The 22,900-nt window shown below is 34.2% G+C and overlaps 1 protein-coding gene across 12 annotated transcripts in view; it reads right to left on the bottom strand.

Annotated features, from left to right (window-relative positions):
* Positions 1 to 841: 841 nt before the first annotated feature.
* Positions 842 to 22,900, bottom strand: part of DOCK7 (dedicator of cytokinesis 7) — a 176,819-nt gene continuing 154,760 nt past the window's right edge. For 5 of the 12 annotated variants that reach the window (XM_074376347.1, XM_074376350.1, XM_074376352.1 and 2 more), the window contains 8 exons: positions 21,842 to 21,856; positions 14,536 to 14,661; positions 12,876 to 12,965; positions 12,520 to 12,756; positions 12,026 to 12,169; positions 10,085 to 10,191; positions 4,037 to 4,204; positions 842 to 1,306 (listed from right to left, as the gene is read on the bottom strand). In XM_074376347.1, coding sequence (XP_074232448.1) covers positions 1,264 to 1,306; positions 4,037 to 4,204; positions 10,085 to 10,191; positions 12,026 to 12,169; positions 12,520 to 12,756; positions 12,876 to 12,965; positions 14,536 to 14,661; positions 21,842 to 21,856 — 930 coding nt within the window. In that variant the 3' untranslated portion in view covers positions 842 to 1,263. The other 7 variants (XM_074376348.1, XM_074376351.1, XM_074376353.1 and 4 more) reach the window with 4 other exon arrangements.

Below are 22,900 nucleotides of genomic sequence, written 5' to 3'. Positions count from 1 at the left end.
TGTATTTTATTTGATCAGTGCTTAAGTGATTCAGGTAAGTGATCAATAGATCAAAGGGATAGATTATAACATGCCTTTCGATAAGCTCTAATACTACACAGAGATACTTTCAGAAAATCATTAATAGGCACTTTCTTGGAAAAACTTGCCAAGTAATTGAATATATGTTCAAAAAATTTTGCATCAGTTTTTCATATCAAAGTTACAAGTTTAAATTACTTAATTAACAGTTAATTTTACCTTTTAGATGTACTTTGTACAGTGTATACAAGTATCAAAATAACTTCAACTGGTAGATTAAAAAAACACTGGCTTTCTGTTATTTTTATGGTGATGTAAGATAAGTTTAAAGCAGATTTCTAATTTACCAGTTTAGATCACTAAAAAAAATGATGAAATGACAGGCTTGTTTAATTTGAAACACAGGAACCATTCATTTTAGTTGCTGAGAGTCAGTTCATACTACTATCATTAGCATAATAAGGTTCAAAGTCAAAGATCAAGCTACTGTCACTGGTATTATCTATTACTGGTATCACCTATCCCAGTATTTAATTATTATTTATAGATAAAAAGTTCTATCAGGTGAAGTTATTTCTGTAATTCTAAGTCTCTGTTTTGGGTGTCTAAATGGAAAATAAAGACCAGTTTTTAAGATTTCACAAAATAGTTATCAGTAACTTGTCTCCACCCATTAATTTATTTGGAGCTGTCATTTGGGCCCACAAAGTGACTGTCAATTAGGATTTTCATTTTGCTAGTTTTGGAACTATTTCTTGAATCAACTTTAACATTCTCTGCCTTTGTTGATAAAAAATTTTAGAAATCTGACTCAGTAAAATTAGTGTAAACGTTCACATATTTAATTGTACCTTTAAAATAATCATTACTACATTTAAAACAGTTCCAAAATGAATCTATAAATGGTAATATAAATTAAAAAATACAAACTTAAAAGTAAATAAATTTAACATTAGCTATGGTATAAATAATGGTAAATGTATAGTGTACCTTTGAGTCATTAAAATGTCTTAAAAAAAGATAACAGCATATTACCAGAACATTAGAAACCACAGCCATGATCCTCCAACTTTAACGATCTACATTTGATATTGTTCTGGCCACTGCATTCTTCAATGAGTAAATTAATGCTATAATTTTCAGAATTAAGTTCCAAGTCTTTTTCAATAGATTTTAAATTCTTTTCACACTCAATGTTGAATACATGGCTTTTTTCAAATGAATTAAACAAGTGCGTTTATTTTAGAGGTCCATTTTGCGCAGGCTCATTCGGCTGAAGGAATCTCTGGAGAGAAAATGAAAGGATATAATTATAAGTAAGTAATTTTTATATAATCCTTTAAAATATGTTTTACATGGTTTTTTTTCTGCTGGAATTACCTTAAAGTTTTGCCACCAAAAGCTTATTAACTTTAAAACTTTGCTATCAAAATGCTTACCTTTCAAGTTACATGCTCATCCTATACACTGCCTTATATATTCTAACTTGTAGATTTCTCTATAGATTAAAAGTATATTACAGTAACTACTTTGCTAAGTCCACTGATCGTTTATTCATTTGTCCAGTAAGTATATTAAATATTGTGATTAAACAGGAAGTAAGGGATAATGGAAGAATATCAGGAATAGGTTTACTTGGGGTTAATAAAAGGCAAAAGGCAGGTGTTTCTTATTTAGAATATTAAATTCTAAGTATTAAATCAGTGATTCTCAAAATTTTTTGGTTTTAGGTTCTTTCATACACTCAAAAATTGATGATCCCAGGAAGCTTTTGTTCATATGGATTATATATTGATATTAAGCATATTAGAAATTAAAACTAAGAACATCTAAAATTACTTTATAAAAGTAATCCATTACATGTTTCTGTAAATAGCACTGTTTATTAAAAATAACTTGCAAGAATTTTAGAAGACTGGCCCTCATATAGGGCTTAACAGAAAGCCTAGATTCTCTTATCTGCTTCTGCATTCAGTCTTAGAATATCACATACCACATAGTCTCTGGAAAACACTGTACTGTCATGAGGGAATCAGACTGAGAAAAGCAAGTAATATTTGGTATTAATATGAAAGTTTGTTTTGATTCAAGAATCTCTTCTAAGAGTCTCAAGGACCCCCTCCCATGGGTCCCAGACTACATTGTGAGAACCACTATGTTAAGACTTTGTAAACTTTCTGCAAAATAATATTTCAGATTTTGTAAATCAGGAAAATAAATAATTTGAGTTCTATGGGAATTTTATTTTCTAAGTTCTGAAGAAATCAAGAGTGAAGAGGCTAAATTCTTTAATACCTCTTAATGTATTTTCCTTTATCCTTAAGCTGGTTTCTTTTGCTTATCTTTCCTGCCATTAAGATTAAGCCCCGTGGGTTTACAATCCCCAGAAAAGGAGAAGACAAGTACAAAGAGATCATGATGATCAGCTTTGAATCTCAAAGCTTGGTTTCTTGTTTTCTTGTTTGTTTGGGGGTTTTTTGTTTGTTTGAAAATAGGAGTCTTGAAAGCTAGACCCTGCTCATCAAGTAAGAACTAAAGCTTGGAGGATTGACCGTAACAGATCACAGAGGAAGGCAAAACTCAGGATTAAGGGAGTTTCCTTCATATAGGAATAATACAGTCTGTCCACTGAAAGGAGCTGTAGAGATCTGAAGGAAGTGACACTATCGTTAGGAAACTTCCTGACTACTTCAAAGACCTAGTACCCCCCCATCCCAGGACCTCTGAGCAACGAGTATAGGACAGGAGCAAGGTGGGTATAGGCAGCAAGGGGCCTGAAATATCAAAAAGACTGAAAGGGAAGCCAAAAGTGAAGAGGACTAGTGTTGCTTCCCATTAAAAATTTTAAGAGGAAATCACTTTGGGTGTCTCACATCAATGTAAGGATGGCGGGAGCAAAATATATTTTTCCAGAGAAAGGATCTAAAATAGGCCTTTTGGTCTCCCTCTTTCTGTAGATGGTCTGTCTACATGACATGACATACAGCAGGCACTTGGAATTTCTTTTTTTGTGAAAGAATGTGTGAATGATTTACTTCAGAGGTCTAGAAGCACACAAATGTTAGATGAATGAAACACAGGGTGCTTTCAGATGATCATATAACCAGTTTAACTTTCTTCTGTAGTATATTATACCCTACATCTATGTTCTATTTTCATATAAGCAACTTTGAAGGCCTACAAATATTAATTTATCAAGTAACTACAATTTCATAGCTTCACTGTTATTAATTCAAAGAAAAAGGTGGTAAAATATCAGTGCCACAATAATTCAATAAATGTATGTACATTTGGATTTCAAAATGCAAACAAGGGTGTTTATTTTTAGCAGTTACCATGTCTTGTCCAGAATTCAAGGGCTTAAAAGTAAAATTTAATTAAGCACTGTTCTTGGAGCTTTACATGTCATTTAAATTCCGCAACCTCTTAAAGGTTATTTAATTTTACAGAGGAGAAATCTAAAAACTAGGTTAAATTACCTGCTCAAGTAGAACTAGGATCAGTTGTAGAAAATTCCGAGTTATTCCCACTTCTAATTTTATCTGTCACACTTAAGTGGAGAAAAATAGTGAAGACTTCTTGATACTCAATGGGGGTTATCTGTTTTAATACAAATTTAGAAGAACATACTGTGTACTATTTACTGTCAGGGCTGAGAGAAATGAATACCTGGCTCCAGATATGGTCTAGCAAACTCTCCCAGAGAAACACCAGGAAGTGTGAGAGGACTTTGAAAGGAATAGTTTTAGGAGGTCAGACTTACTATGTGTGGGATCCTGGTGAGTATGAGTACTTAAAAACTTTATTGTTCTCAAATTACAGAAAGAATCGACTTCTATCTTGCAGGCTGATACACGTACAGATGATAAATAGGCTTACATGAATTGAACTCGTTAGGTTTCTGAAGACAGTATTTGAAACCATTTAATAAAAGTTAAACAAATTCACTATTAAATAATTCAAGGAGATTTCATTTTTCTGAAGATATCCAGAGTAACAGGAAAAATAAGCATACCTGTGGCAGGTAACAGGTAATATTGCCTTGTATAACTGAGGGATCTTTCTGTTTATCAGAGGCTGCAGGGCCTCTTTAAGGCGATGATAGTTTCTCTCCAGTTCCCTCTGATACTCCTTTTGATCTGGCCCAATTAAGCTCTTATTTTTTCTTAAGGCATCCTCACACCTAGGAAAAACAGCGTGTTACCAAAAGATATCTTCTGGCATAGTTTGAGGGCTTAGTGATATATATATATATATATATATATATATATATATATATATATATATATATATATCTATCTCAAATCTACACACACACACACACATATATACATACACCATGATGCAGACATTCAGCTTTTCAGTTAAATGTTAAATATCCTCTCTTGCAATTAGGTTTACGGCAAGAAACAGATGACCAACTGAGTTTCTTTAAAAAACTAACATTCACTTCCAGTTTTCATTTAATTGAAAATTACATATTTTTAAATGGTAAATCTGAAGATTTTTTTTCCACAAAGATTAAAAGCGCTTTAGGGAAGGTAACCATACTCATTTATGTAGTAATAATGGCATCTGGCACAGTGGTTTGCCTGTATTCAAGTAAATGTTTCTTAAATGAATACATTTGATAGTATCTTTTATCCAATTTATTCAGCTATTTAAGAAAAATATCTAGACCCCAATAGATAAATTTAAAAAGTATTAAAAATATACATATCAATACTTGTAGGATACAACTAAAGTGATATTCAGAGGAAAATGTATAGCCTTAAAATGCTTATATTGGAAAAGAAGGCTAAAACTGAAGAGCTAGTACGCAACAGAATAAACTCAAAGTATAAGAAAGGAAATAAAATTTAAAAGTATAATAGCTCTATATCAAAAAATGCAAAAATTGGTTCTTTGAAAAATCTAAAAAAATAGACTGAGCTCTGGCAAGAATAAATGAGAGAAGGCCAAATATCTTCTAGAAATAAAAAATGGGACATACAGTCAAACAGCAAAAGTTATAAATGCACAAAGGATATTGTACAATTTAATGCAAGTAAGTCTGAAATTCTACTTTTCTAGATTAATTTACCAAACATTTAATAAGGAAAATATGAATAATCCTAAAACCTCAAATGCATCAAATCAAATCATAAGTCTATCCACAAAGAAAACACAAATACGCAAATTCTACTAAACATTTAAGGACAGATAATCCCAATGTAACACAACTATTCCAGAATATACACAAAACTATTCCAGAGTATAGGGGAAAAAAAGAACTATTCCTGAGAAGAAATTCCTATTCAACATAGTACCGGAAGTGCTAAACATTACTGTAAGGAAAAGATTCTACAGATAAATGATATGAATTAACAAGTGAATTTGGCATATAAAATTCAACTGCATTTCTGTATTTCAGCAACAGAAAATATAATTTTAAAAAATACCATTAACAAAAGCAAAAAAAATTAAATACCAAAGGATAAATTAAAAGACATATAAGGCCTCTACATAAAATTTTAAAAAACATTTAGAAGATCTAAGTAAATAAAGAAATATACCATATTCATGGACTGGAAGAGTCAAGTTATAAAGAAGTTAATTTTATTCCAACTGATCTATTGATTCAGATTCAGGTTATTATTTGGGGTGAGGTAGAGGGAGTGATAAATTGATTCCAAAATTTAAAATTTAAGTCAAAAGGAATAGGGCCAAAAATAGTCCTTAAACAAAAGGTGAGAGGAAATGCTCTCATATGCAGTAATTACTACATAATTAAGCATAATACTAGTTCAAGGAGAGATAAACAGAACAATGGAAGAAAATAAAGATCCTAGAAACAGATGAATACAAACATGAGCACTTGATGTGCAATATAGTGGAGAGAGGGCAATCTTTGAAATAAGTGGTCCTGAGTCAACTGCCTATCTATAGAGGAAAAGAAATCTGATCCCTATGTCACATCATATTCATAAATGGTAATGGGATAATCATCAATTATCACTATGAACAGAAATCAAACTGATCCCTACCTTGAACCATATACAAGACCAGTCATAAGGAGATTTTTTTTAAAAGTAAAAAGACTTTATTGCCTTCCTCTCCTTTTGTTTAGCCTATACTGAATTTTAGAGATTTCATTACATTGAAGAAGTTTAGAGATACCATTACATTTTAGAAATCAACGTAGAATGTTACTCTGACCTCGGGTAAAAAATAATTTCTTAAACAAGACACAAAAAGCAATAGACATAACCAGAAAGACTGAATCAGTTAACTACATTAAATTTAAGAAATTTTTTATTTTAAAAAAGTGCTAGGCCCCAGATTCAGAGACGTGAATACTTACAAATGATAAAGCATTATGTATCCAGAATATATAAATACTCTTAGAAATCAGTAAGAAAAAGAATCCAATAGGAAAATCGCACAAAACTTGAACATATAACTTTACAGAGAGAAAAGAAAAGTGGCTAACAAACACCTGACAAGATGCCCAACCTTGTTGGTAATCAAGGAAATGCAACTTTAACCCAGAATCACGTATCATTTTACACCCACCAGACTGGTAAAAGTTAAACTGTTAGACAATAACAAGTATTGATGAGGTCATATAGCAATAGGAATTCTCTCAAACACTACTGGTAAGAATGTAACATGGCATTATCTAGCTGAAGCTGAACGTATGAACCAATGACACTACTCTTAGGTATATAAGCCCTAGACTGTCTCTGTACATCCAGAAATAGGTAGAACAATATCTGAATAATAATCTTTGTAACTAAAAACAACAACAAAAAACAAAACCAGGAAACAACCAAAATATCCATCAACAGAAGAATGAATAAATTATAAAATATTTATACAATAAAATATATAAAACAAATTATCTAAAGCAGTATTTATTATAGCGATACCTCACAAATACTAAAAATAGTATCACAGAATATATACATTCCATTTACATAAAGTTAAAAAACATGCAAAACTAAAACAGTGTATCAAGGGATACATTCATTTATGATAAAACTATAAAAACAATAAAGGAAATGATAAATATGAAATTCCTAACAGTGGTTACCTCTGAAGGAAGGGAGGGTGATGATTTCAGAAAAGGGCATATGAGGAGGGGAACTCAAAGCAAAGATAATGTTCTATTTCTTATACTGGGTGGTAGGTAATGACTTTTTCCCTCCCTTTTCTTTAATAGCAAATGTTATAAATACTATTTCAAATCTACTCAATATTTAACAAAAACAAGTTTTAAAAGATAAATCCAAAAATATAAAGAGTAGATACAAGAAAAAGTGTTTTCAGGAAAAAAAGAATGCAAACTGAAGTACCACTTAAGCTGATTAGTAAGAGACACCCTATTTAAACAGCATTACTTAAAGTAAGGTGTACTGTGACTAGTACACCTGCATTCTTGGTACTATTAATACTTAGAACATTTTTAGAATAGACTACATATTAGGGGCCAATAAAAATGTTCATATACTTTGTCTCAGTCATTTTGTGGTTAATATTTTAAAAGAAAAAGATACATTCGGTTAACTATACCACACTTAAATTCAAACAACTGATGATATAATGTAATTATTAGAATAACAGTTCTGCTCAGTGGAAGAGCAAACGCTTGGTGTACATGAAGTCCTGGGTTCAATCCCCAGGGCCTCCATCAAGGGGAAGAAGGGGAAAATAATAGTTTAAACTTTAATCAAATAAGAATTTAAGATTATATGTATATTATAACTGAACTATGATAATATAAATACACATATTGGCATAAAAATGCACTTACACACATAAAAATAAAGGCCATATTGGCTATGACTTGTAAGGTTTATATCATGTAGTTTGTTTTTTGCCTTTTTGTAATTTAAAAGGAGAAAACCATCTCCTTAATAACCCTTAAGGAGACTGGCAGACTACACAAATTCATTACCCTGTAGTAAATCTACACAAAGAGGAAGACCTTTGTTTTAGAATTGTAGTCATAGTAAAAACTCTAAAACAAGAGCAAGGAAAGTATCTATAACTAAATGCCTGTGACCTACAGAAGTATGTATTATGCCAAGATCACCTGGCTCACAAACAGCAGCATTTTTTTGATTATTATTTGAAGCCTCCCAAATAATGAAATTAATGCTAGAAGTTGGTCAATTCTCTAAGTAAAAGCAGGTTTCTTTCTTTGACTACCACAGCTCATTCACAACATACATTAGGAGCTGTTTCCTACAACCAAATCTACAAGGCTGTCTAGCCCATTAATCAGATTATAAAATCCTCGGCTTCCAATGAAGCTGTGCGCAAGTTTCTTTTTAAAGGTATTTACCATGTCCAGGCAGGAGAAATGGGCAGCAGTTCACGACAGCTGTTGCAATGAGAATAAGGGAAATACCATCTCCAGAGAGTCAGACAAGTTAGCACTCCTCATACTTCTCTGATGACAAAACCTGATGTAAAGTAAAACTTTTTCCACCCCTAATAAGCCCTTTCAATGAATGATTTGATAAGAGAAACCATAAGAGGAAGTCAAAGACCGGGTTCTGACTATGGTTCTGATGCTGCTTTGTTAGGTGACAATCAAGTCTTTTACTTAGTGGTACACGAGGCGCTTACAATTTAATTCCAACCACTTTCCCAGTGTCTGACTTCTCGTCTTCATAGATTCCATGGTTCCAGCTTCACTCAACTATTCATGTTTCTCAGGACAGATTCTGAACTTATGCTCATGCTGGTTTTCCTTCCTATTCAGTATACCCTTCCCTTCTTTTCTGCTTCAAAAACTAGTATTTATCCAAGGTCCATATCTAATGTTAATTCCTGTGTGAAATCTTCCCTGACGTCACCATGTAAAACTGTCATTCCCTCTTTTGTGCACTGTGAGTGTTAGTAAAGCAAGAATCAGTATCAATTTGATGACTGTTTTTCCGTATTGTTTCAAAATATAGTATTTACCAAATACCCATTTATTACATGGTAAGCATTATTTGTGCAGAAAAGAGTTAACAGCAGGCCTGAGATTGCTAGCCTCAGGCCTGTTTGCAAGGTTGGCCCTTGGTTAGCTTCTGGGAATTTGGATTTGGGGAGGGTTCCCATCACACTCAGAAGATAAGAGTGGTTTCACTGTGCCTGAACTATTTATACAAACACGATGGTTTATGCTAAATACCTGCTTTCCTTTTGGGAGTCTGGAATTTCGGTACCTGGCAGGGGGAAGGTGCCTACGTGACCAGCCTCCCAATCTTGGTTGGCACTTGAGCCCCTACTGAGCTTCCCTGGTTGACATCATTTCACACGTGCTGGAGGAATTAGCACCTCCTGTGTGAGGGCACTGGTACAGAAACTTCTGAAACCTGTACCTGGTTTCCCCCAGACTTCACCCCCTGTGCCTTTTCCCTTTGCCGAGTTTACTTTTTACTCTCACTATAGCAAATCATAGCCATGACTGCAACCACATGCCGAGTCCTGTGAGTCCGAGCAAATCCTCAAAATCGGAGGTGTTCTTGGGGACCTGGACACACCCATATATTACTTCACCTAATTTGCACAACTTCCCTGTGGGGGAGGTAGGTATTATTATTCGTACTTCATACATTGAAAACCTGAGGATCACAGAGCTTAAGTGACCTGGAAAACAGACATATAATGATAAGGGTAAGACCTGAACACAAATTTTCTGCTGAACACAATCTTTTTCCTTCCAAGTTTGTTGCTTGTATGTTTTCTGAGGGAAAGGAAACAGAAACTCTCACACTGAATGTTCACAATAAATAACAGCTTTCAAGTTAAATAGTTAAATGTTAAACTAGCAATAGTTTTAAGTTAAAAAAAATTTCCTGAGTCTAGCCTTTTCAGACCTTTAAAATATAAAATATGGCATTATAGAGCATTGGTGGGGGATAGATATACACCATTACAGAATAGTAACTCACACACAGGCTACTTCTCATTATGAACTATTTTCCTATAGTTTCTCTTTTCAATAGTCCCTTAAGAATCTCATATTATACTGTGTACTGGACATTCTCAATTTGAAGATCTTTATGTAGGAAGTCTTGAATACCTTTTAGTAAAATCTTTGAAGCAGAGTCGCAGTTTATTATGATGTCTGAAGAGTTTTGGGTCACTGGGTATGTCAGACAGGAAAACCTGGGCAACTTCCAAAGGCCCCTGTAAAATAAGAAAATAAAACAAGAAGTATTTCGTTTTCTATAGACTCACAGAATTTACCCAAACAATTTTTCTTAGCACTGAGATGGCTGCATTTAAGCTAATGTCTATGCCTATATTAAAACTCTTCAGAGATGGATTTTGGGCAACATGTTTTTAGTTTTTCCTAATGCCAAATCTATAGTCTTGCCTACAGCAATTAAGTTAACTTATTATATTAGTTCATTTTTCAAAGAAAAAGTAGGAGCCAAAAGATCAAGTATTGTACTCATTAATGTATTTTGCCTTGTCTTTTTCACATTCTTTAATTTATCCTAAATGCAAAAGTTGTCAGGCTACTGATAATCAGTTGTTAATTTGCTGACTCTGATGGGATACCCAGAGGTGAGGAGTACAAAGGATGGAGAACCCAAGGGGCCACGAGAGGGGGGATCAGAAGATTGATGGGTTGGAAGAGAAGCTGTCACAGTGTTGAGATCTGGAGGCTGTGAAATCCCAGCTCTATGGGGTGGAGCTGAGCCAGAGGCCAGGAGGTCTCTGGAGAAGGAGAAAAACAGCCTGATGAACAAAGCCTCCAACTATGAAAAGGAGCTAAAGTTGTTTCAGCAGGAGAACCAGGAGAACAAGCTGCCATCTGTGGCCATCTTCTTCCTCCTGACCGTCGTTCACACCTACTGGACCATGTGAGCCTGAAATTTCTCCATTGTTGGTGCAGGCTTCCACTCAGCTCTGTGGTCACAACCAAGCAGGCCCTTCAAACCTCAAAAGGACCAGGGTACAGGGCCATTTTCTTTTTCTTTTCTGCAGGCTGGTGGGGAAAGGGTCAGTGATGGGAGTGGGACTCTGTGAGGTGAAGACAGGAGAATCTATAACACAAGGGTGGGTGGGGGGCTCCATTCTGCAGGTGCTGGGGGCTCAGGGAAGGCAGATCTCACTTCTACTGAAGCTGTGACAGATGCCTTGGGTTGTAACGAAACTTAATTTTGCTAAAACAGCTTCCCTCAGTATTCCAAATGTGTTCCTAACACTGCAAGTTAAAGAAGGTGATTTTTGTAAGTTGTATCATTTGATGTAAAGCCTCCAAATCAAGTATGTTCTTAGGGGGTAAAGGTCTTAAAATGTTTACTTCGGTTTTGGTAGGGCATTTTTTGGCTTTGTTCCTTTAACGCACATAAGTAGATATATTACATGAAATCTTACTTGATTTCTGGATTTTCCCTTGGCATATTCACTAATCGGCAAAAGAAGCTAGATGAACCCATTACAAGGAGATAATGAGGATGGCCTCTAATCTGCATCTGACAAAACAACAATAACGTCTTGTATACATGTATCACCAAGACCTTCAAAATGATTTCACGTTACTTATCTACTTCTCTCGGCCCACTGGGAAGGAGGTCTGGAGAAGACAGCGTCAGGGAGGATCTGAGACATCAGGCACTCATATGCACATACAAAAGCTCTGAAAATGAGCCCTTCTTTTTAGATCACGTTCTTTCAGTACAAGCTTTTAAACAAAAGGCCATTTGAGTGAATCCATTCCTTCTTAATAGAATGCTTCAGAACAGATAGGCAGAAAAAGAGGCAGTCCAGAAGGCAAGCGTGAACAATTTTAATCAATGAGATTATACTAAAAAGCTTTTTCTCAGTTTAACTTCCTTTATACTTTCATTGTCCTTTGCAACCACTTCTAACACATCTCTTCACTTGATTTGACACTTATTTGTGATCTACTTTGTAAAATATAATAACGAAATCATTCCAAATGCCACGTATGACATAAACATGTTAACATGTGTATGTGTAACAGAGCAGTGCCGGCAAAGGCTCTAACCTGATTCACTGTTGTGCCTACAGATCCCTGGAGGACCATCTGAAGCATTTTGGGGTCGGCTGGATCCTGATGTGTTGCAAATGCCAGCTCCTGTGTCTTTTTCTGCATGTCTTCAATGGCAACTTCAATCGGTGTTAAGATGATCTGGGTGAAGTAGTATCTATTAGGTCAATGCACTGATTGAAAACTATTTGATAAGCTTCATATATAATGAATTAAAATAAGAAAAAAAGTGGAGACCAATTGTAAACTGTTATCTAATTAAAAAAATTCCAAAACTTTGGATCACTAAATGAAAAAAAAGTCAACCCTCTAAAGCATAATCTGAGGGTGAACTGGGGACTTAGAAAAGAAGCTAAAAGTATGACTTAAAAATGAGTAAAGTTCTAGTATGTTACCAGGCAAGGAATGATGCACAATGCTATGTCCACACTGTTCTCACATGGCTCCAATGTTTTGCTCCACTAATCCTGTTTTCCTGTTTGGAGACTTACCTCCTCTTTGTGAGTGACATTGACTCTTGTCTTAATATAAGGGAAGGCATGGGAAGTAGTGAGAATGGTCTTCCGCTTGAACTGTTCATGAAGTTCTCCATGGGCACGACCATCTAAAGTGAAGGGTGTACAGTACATGAAACGACGAAGATTATAATTTTTGTCAAAATATGTGATTCTGTCCTTCATCTCATATGTGTCAAAGTATGGCTCCACGTAGGTAATCTGAATATATGCCTGGGAAAGAAAAAAGTCCTTCATTTTCTCCCTGTTAAATCATCGTTTAGTCTTTGCCCAACAAAATCATGGAGTCTCAAAGATATACCTATGTGCCATTACAGTCTAATCAACCATACCTTGTTAGGATCTAATTTACACTTGTCTACAGGATTAGAATCCTTGATTACTTCAACCACATCCTCTCCAAATCTTTCTCCATAAAATCCCTACAATAAAGAAAAAGACATCTTACACATGAAGTTAATAGTAATAGAGAATAGAGAAGGCCTCTGAGGGAGACCTCTGAGCAAAACTAGGCCATTGAGAAAGTTCTTGTACAACCATGTCAATAATTACAAAATAATAATAATTTAGGTTCACAAAAATTATATTTAGCCCATCAAATTAGCAAGGCCATGGTCCATATTTATTTGATATTACTCCAATTACTCGCTTTAATAACATGAAACACAAACAAACAAACAATTTTCTCCAATGAAAACACAGGATTCCACAACAGGTCCTCAAAACAAACAGGGAACAGAAAGCAGAGACAAAGGAAACTCATTATCACTGATGTATAGGATATCAACTTTTACTGAGTTTGATGTAGCCTGATTTCTTGCAGACATGGGTCAATGAAAAAGCACTCATGTTTATGAATGATTAATGTGATGTTCTAGAATTTTCAAATAAAAGCACTGACTTATGGAAGTTTTGTGTAGGTTCAGATTTTGAAAAGGTAACCCTGGGTCAAGAATGCAGTGACTTTTCCATACGACACTGAGTAGCAGCCTGGGCAAAGGATGGAGCTACTCAAAAGGAAAAATTAAACCTGAATTCTCAAAGGAGAACAGCTACTCCTCCCTCAAAGATAATTTTTATGACTAAGTTTGAGAAATACTGTCTCAATATTTCCCAAGACTTACTTAATAGGCTCTTGAAAAAAAAAAGTCACAGCTTAAACCAATTTATGGAAGTTGGGCCCCTGGAAGTCACCAATAAGAACGTAACATTTAAGAAATTAAAATCAGCTGATAATAAAAACTAGCCTAGAGCAGTGCTTCTCAAACTCTTATTTCTGTACAAGTCACCTGGGGATCTTGTTAAAATGCAGATTTTGATTCATATTGTCTGGGGTAGGGTCTGAGATTCTGCATTTCAAATAATCTCCCAGGTGAGGACAATGCAGATGCTGGTCCATGGACCATACTTTGAGTACCAAGAATAGAGAAAGATTGGAAAGAATAACTTCAACAGAAAAGATTGGTTAGTCTCATAAACATGAAAATTAATCATTTATAGTGAAAATTAAGAAGCCACATAAAATTTAAGAGATTCTAAGAAGTGTTTTTAAAGTATGATTTTAGGTTTTTAAGTTCTACAGAGATCTTACTGGGAATCAGTTAAGCCAAAAAGTTAACGCATTTGGATCAGAAATTTCTTGGGGTTTTAGTTTCATGATTATTAATTCCTTATGCATGCCTTTTTCTACAAAATGTGGATGGAAAAATACTCTACATTTCTCCATAAATTACAGTAATTCTAAAAGGTATGTTTCTAAAATATGTGTGAAAATAGGTCCTCAAAAATCAAGTTAATAGTATTATTATACTGTTGCCATAAAGATTTGAAAAATTCAAGAGTATAATTGTAACTAACAAAAATCCTTACACTCTAGAGTATTTTATTTGGCAGGATCCAGCTTATTAAAAGATTGTATCTGGATGTGAAAGTCTATTCATCATAGAAAATACAAATTAAAGATGACATTTTATGAACCACCACAGCATTCACCTCCAATCTGTGAGATATCTCTGCAAGTTTGGTTATTGCAGGTTCCTTGTAAACAAATTCCTGTTCATCCAAGTCCCCGAACTTGGTTCCATAAAAACCAACACGAAAATAGGTGCCAAACATCCGCTTACCATCCTAGGTGTAGGAAAATGAAGAAACTTTAATACAAAGTCTTTTTATCTTAACATTCTGTTTAGATTTCTATAGTATAAAAATTCTCAGAATATTGCAAAAAGTTTTAATTCAGAACTACAATATTTTATTATTTCACAAATGAAAGTAGAAACGAAGTTATCTTTCTTTTTTCATTTCTAACAAATGACATTGTGCAATTAGGGCTTTTACCAAATCACATACGCTGTATGTTTTTCAGGGACTGTACCAAGTGAATACCTCACATTGGTCTATGTTTTTAAGTCCATACAATTGAGATAAATTAATTTACTTTCCTTATCGCAAGAAAAGATGCTTGGTATGAAATAAACTGTTTTAATTATCCTGAAATTAGAGCACACTAAAGTTAGATTTAAAAACAACACTAACAGTTTTAGTTACCATTAACCTTTATATAATCTCTTTACGTATGTTAAAAGAGATGGTACAAGTTAGGAGCCCAGTATAGCACCTGGCACAGAGCAGTCAGCACATGTCAAGACCACCCAGAAGCACCCAGGCAAACAATTTACAATCAGTATGCCTCCGCTGATAAAAATACTGATACGGGGAAGAGTAACTAAAAATGGATAGAAAGAAAAAAAAGTATAAATAAAAGATAAAAGAAAAAAATTTGAAAAGAGTTGGTTATCATTAAGTCCAGAAACCACCCACTGCATACATTAGCCACACATTCAAGTACAAAGTACACGAAGGTCACCTTAACTCTTACACAGTGCATTTGAAAACAAATTCCCTCAAGAAAGATAAAATACTTGGAAGCTTTGTACGCAAGTCTTACAATTTAGATACAAAGATGTTTCAAAAGGATTTTGTGGTAGTGTGTATAACAGCCACACATAAGTGTTTATATACCTCTGAGTTCTCTTTAAGCCTAACAAGTTTAATACTTATTTTTCCTGTATTGAGTTCTTACTGGAAAGGCAAAAGGGTATGTAAAGTATGTCACAAATGAAACAGATAATAAAGCAAAATGGGAAATTCTGGTCCTTAATTTACTAGCTTTATAATCATAATTACAAAAAAGTATAGTGACTAAAAGTATTTCCACATTTTTGTCTAGAAGAAATACACTTTTAAAGAAAAATGTCTTTGGAGCTAAAGACTTGAGGTTTCTAAATAAAAAATAATTTTCCTTCAGTTATTTTGTTTCAAAATTTAACAGGCAAAAAAATTAACTGATTCCTATAGCATATTAAATCTCTCTAGATTAAATGTGTTCAATTAAAATTCTGATTAAAACTGTCAATAAGCCAATTGAACGATAATATGAGATTTTGATATGATCAAGAAATGAAGTACTGCATGGAAAATAAAAAACGCACTTGAGAAAATTAACGATTTATGATTGTTTTTTTCAAAAATGTCATACATATACATATTTTATTTTTTTAAACCACAAATATGAAAATATTGCCGTTCTGGCTATACCTCTCTCAGAGCTAATTTATAACCTTAATCCAATATTGTGCCCTTTTAAATATTTGAAGTGCTTTAGAAATTGTTTCCTTTAAACTCTCCAGTTCTCAATCATCTTCACATGACAGAAATTACTATGTTGTTTGCATTTTATTAGTTTTACAATGCTACCTTTTAAAGTGTGGTATCCCAGAAATAGACACAATACTGCTGGTGTGATCTGATCAGTAAAGAGGTCACTGCTTCCCTGGATATGGTCTTGAATTTAATTAATGTAGCTTAAAACTGAACTAGTTACTGAGCAGCCATTTTAAACTCTTTTTATTTACTTTCTCACATCGATATTCAGTTCAAGGAAAAAAAATTGAGTGTTTATAATGTGTTAGCCACTGTTCATTCTCAGTAATAGGAAAATAAAAATAAATAAGACTTGGCTCCTCAGGAGACTAAAAAATGTATTCAAATAATTATAATACAAAGGGTTATGTGCTATAATAAAAAGTGCTATTGAGAAAGGAAAGATTAATCCTGTTGAAGCCAGGTTACAAAAGAGGTGACACAGACAAGATTCTACAACTATGGCTAAGCAGATGTGTGAGGGAAGGAAAAGACATTCCAGTAGAGAAGAGAGAGAGAGGGAGAGAGATTTGGGGGGCGGGGGGAGAAAAGAAAAGAAAGAGAAAAGGAAGATTAAAATGTCATGAAAGAATGTATGTGAGGGAAACCAATCATCTATTCACATATTTACTGAGTGCCTACTATGTGTCAGCAAACTATTCTAGACTTTGGTGATAAATCAATGGTTAGGGCCAGTCTCACCAAAAGGTGACACCTGAGCAAAGATGTGATGGAGGAGTGAGAATTATTCATGTGGATCTCTGGGGGAAGTGCATTCCAGGCAAAGGAAAGGGCCAGTGCAAATGTCCTAGGGCAGGAGCCTACCTCCTGTGTTTGAAGAACAGGAAGGTGGGCAGTGTGGCTGAAGCACTGTGTGCAAGGGAAAGACTAGGGGAGAAAAGCTCAGAGAGGTAACAATCAGGAGATACTAGAATTGAAGATGAATGTGTGTAGTGAAGTGGGGGGGGGCAGGAGAAGGAGGAAGGCTAAGAGTTTGAGTAAATTTATTTCCAACTTAAAAAGATTTCTCTAGTATAAAACTATCAGGTTCCTGAAAACCTAATCATACAGCTTCATCGTCAGGAAAAACATCACTTCATCTTACTTCCTCTTCAGTTTTGGACTACAGGATGACACCTGTTTTTCCTTTGAATTAAAAACATATATATATGTGTGTGTGTGTGTGTGTGTGTATACATACACACACACACACACACATATATATATACACACGTACTTTCTTACAGTTTAACCTGTATTACCTTCCTTTACTCTCATAAATCTTTTCTGAAGTTCCCATCATTCCCACACTCTTTTATTCTTCCTTAGCAGTTCTACTTACTGCTTCCACCATCTTGTGTATGATGAAACTATGTCCCAGAAAAGGAAGTCTACCTACTCATCTGTCCATGGCTCTAGTGGTTGAAATCTCTTATGACAGATAAATCTTAAATCTTTCCTAGTTTTGTTATCTTTATTTAGAAAGAAACATTCGATTGTGCTAGCTGTATACTTCCACAATGACATCACTTCTAAAACTTCTTTTATCCTCATCCAGTTGTTCTCCACTATGCTTTCTTCAAGTTCACTGATTTCCAGATAAGCACACCAGTATTTCACACAGTGGTAGTCTCCTTCTCTTCTACTAGACCTACTCCTCTTAAAGAACACATATACTTTTATCAGTTTATTTATTCACAGATCTCGACCTAACACCTCTTAGATTTCACAGCTAAATTGTGCTAAAATATCTAGTAACAGTAATGATAATGATGATACTGATGACGATGATGATATAGTAACAACAATAAAAATAATAATCCCAACATTTTTAAAGTACTTACTATGTGCTAGACACTGGTTATCTACTTTACATGGGTTATGTCAATTCTTATCACACCTATGAGTCCAAGCTCTTAATTAACCTATACACTCCCCGTATTCTATATACTGGTATACAAACACCAGGGCAAAATATGGTCTCTGAACCAGCTTTCACTTCTCTGATGTTTTTCTTAAGAATTTTTGAGAATTTACTTGAGTCATTGTTTGAGAACTGCTGTGCCTCCCTCCCTGTTTTGCCTTGCAGGATATTACAACATTGTCCTCTACTGTAATCGTTATTTCACGTTTGCATCTCCTTCCTGTACACTCCAGTATGAAAATCAGGTTGGTGGTTTACCTACCAAATATATTCTTCTGAGATATATCCTACCACATTTCCAAGCTGAAGTTCAATTCTGACTACTGCCCTATGTCTCAGTCCAGAAAAAAAGAAATCATGTCCAATATCATCTATAAAGTGTATGTTTGCCGTCCATATCTTTTTCTACTCAAAGGTAGTATAAAGGGCAGACCCCAATTAGTGGTACAGCACCATTAGGTGCTCAGTCATGGGTCTAAATCAATTATCAGGGAGTCACCAACTATCAGAAAGTATCTCCTCACAGACAAGTTCTCACTTAGCCTATTTTCCTTAACTTTCTTTATACCTAACTTCACCTCTTCACCTTCCTAGGTAAACACTAATGGATGTTTTAGACCTACATGGGTCTAATTTCTTCTTTAGAGGGTCACATTTTTCCACTCAACTACTTGTTGTAAAATTACTTGTTTTGACTATGCTCTTGGAATTTTTTTCATTCCCTTCTTTCAGAGATTCCCCGCCCCCTCAACTATAATTTGTTGTTTCTCATTCTGCTTCTTTACTTGCTTGGATGAATTAATTTATTTCACATAGCTTTAGAGTGGATTAAAGCATATAAAAAGTCTACAGAAGCCACTGCACCAGAACTATGGCCAGTATTTCCCGGCATATAAAAACCAAAATATTGGCTCATATTCATGTCCATCCAGTAAAATGATAAGAGTTAAGATATAGTTATTTTGCATGCCTCAATCTCAAAAGTTAGGGTACCCTACTTTTCTTTAGTGCCCCAATAGAGAGAATTCAGCTTAACAAAGCTAAGGCCATCTTCTCAGGCCTTTCTGCAGACTATAATATGTACCTACTAGGGTGGTGATATTTCCCCTTAAAGAAATATGTTGTAATCTTTTAAGAAAAACAAAGGAGAAAGTATCATGTGACTACGTTATCAATGGCTGGGGAACGATCATTCCGAAAAATCTAAACTTGCATTAATCTACTTCTGAATACAAACTGATGACTATTTGATAAATGAATAAATGTAATCTTTTAAAATAAAATATATACACACAAAATACAAAATGGCTACAAGTTTCTTACAGAAATTCAACATTTCTTTTTTCTAAAAATAGTTTTAAAATGCAATTATAAGAAACAAATTATCAAAAGACACTTTATTTTCTATTATTTCAAGGAAAATAAATGGGCTTGAAAAAAGAGAAACTAAAGGTAAGTTATTGAAACTGGCAGAGCAGATAACCACCACCATGATTTAAGAAAGATTCATGATTTGTTATTTTGCATGGTAAATATTTTACCAAAATGCTAACTATCAAGTTTTAGAGTTATCTTTTACACACACACACACACACACACACACACACACACACACACACACAAACGCACACATACAGCCCTCAACAGCTTTGCCAACTTAAATAATTGGTACCAAATCAAGGAGCACAGTGAAAAATGAAACACAGTAGTAATATATAAGCCCAGATGGCTTTCCTCTAAGTCAGAGAGGGAGTTATCAATTCAAAGAGCCTTTATACAGTATATAAATTATCCTTATTGGATCTTGATCCACGGAAAGTTCTTTGAGAGTACTAGGAAATTAGCTAGGAAACACAGCTTTTAGGAAAAAAAAAATGAAATTACTGAAGTTTTCCCAGAGTCAAAAAGAAAAATATTCACAAGATAGAAACTTACCACAATAGACAATAGTAAAAGTAGGGAGTAGGGTCAGCAACCAGGGGCAAGAGAGAAGAGAAAACAGAAAGCATTTTAATTAGGGAAATTTCAAAACAAATAAGCAGCAAATGGTAGCAAACACATTTTTAAAATGCAAGCATCCATTTAAGTTGTACAAGGGAAAAGCAAAAAACAAACGTGCAACAATTTTAGAAGCTACAAAGCTAAAGGTCCAGTGAAAGGTAGTGATAAGAATATAAACAAGAAAATAAAGTCTGTGTGACTTTTACCATGCAATAAACATGATGACAGATGATATTAATGTCATAACCAGTGAAAATCATACCTTTCAGGGGTCGATTTAGCATCAAGCAGACTAGTAATAAACTGCTCAGAGGTTTCAATGTATCTTTTATGCTTACTTTTCAACTAATTCCATTTCATGTTAGGAAATCCGTAAGGAACTTTACCACTCATAGATAACAACAGAAAGTCTCAAAGTCTTAACTGAGTCACAGAATGAGAGGTTCTATACTAGGTATTACTCAGGTCATACATATTCAATCTGGAGAACTAAAGTAGATGTAAATGTACTGTCTTCATCTGAAGAAAAACAAAAGGTGGCAACTAATTCAAAAACGGAAGAAAATGTAATAGTAACATTTATTTGGAAGGGTTTTTATTTGGGTCCCAAAACAAGGATTGCAATGCAAAACCAGAGAGTCTTAGCTGTTTAATCAACATACACCTGACTACAGAGTGAGAGGCAAAGCAGAAAACTGTACAAGTAAATACAGCTTTAAATAAATCTGGTTTATTAATACCTTGCTTCACCTCATCAAAATAAATTATTTTGTAGAATTTTATATCTTATAGAATTCTTTCCTTTACAGAAATATTTAAAACAATGGCAATCAAGTCTTTCTGGCACTTTCAGGTAAGATTTGATTTATATATAACTTCACCAGCCTAACTAAGTAGTCTTCATTAAAGACTAATTATCAAACACTGTCAGAATATGAGGTCAAATTAAATTTCAAGTTTTCTTAACCTCTTTATTCCTCCCCGCAACAAAATTCAAATGACAAAAGTGAGTTTCTTTCCTCAGGTGCTTATACTCAAGGTGAAGTGACTCATGATCACATTAACACATTCTTTCATCAATTCTAAGATGCACATCTTTTTGCCCACATTTTAATATTTCTAATATATTTAATATCTGTAGCTGGCAGTCATCTTTCAACTGATAGGATGTTGTGGTTAAATACACAGGGTTGGGTCTTTCTTTCTTTCTTAAAGGCATATAAAATAACGGGAGAGCTTAGAATTGATGGCATCTTAGATCAGATGAAATATACTATTTTTTATTTACACCTCTGAGCAATAACACATAAATCGACCTCTGTAAAATGAGGTGAAACAACACAGTTAAAAAAAGGAATCTGTGTGTAAATGTTGATGAAAGAAAATGCTTCAAAGGATAAAAACAAACTAAAGTGATGACAAAGTGGCTCATTTACCAAAGAATCTCATTAGTGTAACATATGGGTTTCCATGCACTGCCTACAACCTCTTAATAATAAATTTCTTAACATAACTTACAGTATTTTAAGAAAATTTCTTTGGTTAATGAATTCAGTTGATAGCAGATAGCAACAGAATGCCCACAACTAGCACATGTGGGCAAAGCATTGGCATAAGAAATCTGATCAAATCAATCTATTAGTGTCTTTAACTAACTAAAACATTACCTACCTCCCAGCCAGTACTCTGTATAATAAAAAGTAAAAAAGGGCAAGTCACAAAAAAAAACTGTTTAAAAAGAACAGAAAAAAGCCAAAGGAAGTTCAGTAGTGTACGGCACCATATACCATAAATTCTTCTCCATGAATAGAAGACACCAGGATATTTTAAACATATTCTTTCACTTAACTCCTGTGATAATTGTATAAATTGCTTGCTCAAAACCTAGAAGCTAAAATTTCACCTTTTAAAACTTTAGTAAGTGAAAAGTACAAATTTTGGGGAAAGCCAACTACTTGTTTCATTTGTATGTCTAAATTAGATTGCTAACTAAAGTGATCTGCACCCAGGGTAAGCTGGAACAGAAACTGAAATTTCCCTCAATTGCCTTCAATACAAATGTATGAAAGTCTTTCCTGGAAGCTACTAGCTCTAGATGTTCCAGACAGGGCATGTGTCATCTGTAATCTGTAGCTCAAGAAGCTTGGACGAGATTTCTTTAACAGGATATAAAAAACTGACTATAAAAAGACCTACCTTTTGTGATCAAGAATCCCAATAATCTTTTGTAACTTCAATATTTTAGTAAACAACAATAAAATTCTGGCTGAACAGTACAGCGACCCTATTTAAGACTGTTAAAGTTTTTCAGATTATACCAATTCATCTAGAGTAGCTTAGTGCATGGCAAGAAAGAGGAGGTCAAGCTGACGGACACTAAAGTAGGACTGATGCTGAATACAAAAGTGGAAAACCGATGCTCCACTTCCTTCCTAGATGATAGCAGTACCAGACAACAGCATGGGGAGCACAGGGAAGGGAACAGAAAAGTGGAGAAGGAGGCTCAACAGGATATTTCAGAGTATTTCAATAGAGCCAAGGATTCAGTTTCAGGGAAACTGAGTGCTGGTAGTCTACTTAATGTTTAAAGCAAATTTATTTTAATTTTAATTTTAGTGATAATACGTGGATTCCATGAACTACAAACAAGCACTGAAATCGTACTACTATGATCAAATAAACATAAGACAACCATTTTATTCATTCCACTATTTTCACTAAATATTATTT

The sequence above is a fragment of the Camelus bactrianus genome, chromosome 13 (genome assembly GCF_048773025.1).
Source record: "Camelus bactrianus isolate YW-2024 breed Bactrian camel chromosome 13, ASM4877302v1, whole genome shotgun sequence".
NCBI lineage: Eukaryota > Metazoa > Chordata > Mammalia > Artiodactyla > Camelidae > Camelus > Camelus bactrianus.
The sequence above is the reverse complement of the archived record's forward strand: the minus strand, read 5'-3'. Positions and strand labels throughout refer to the sequence as shown.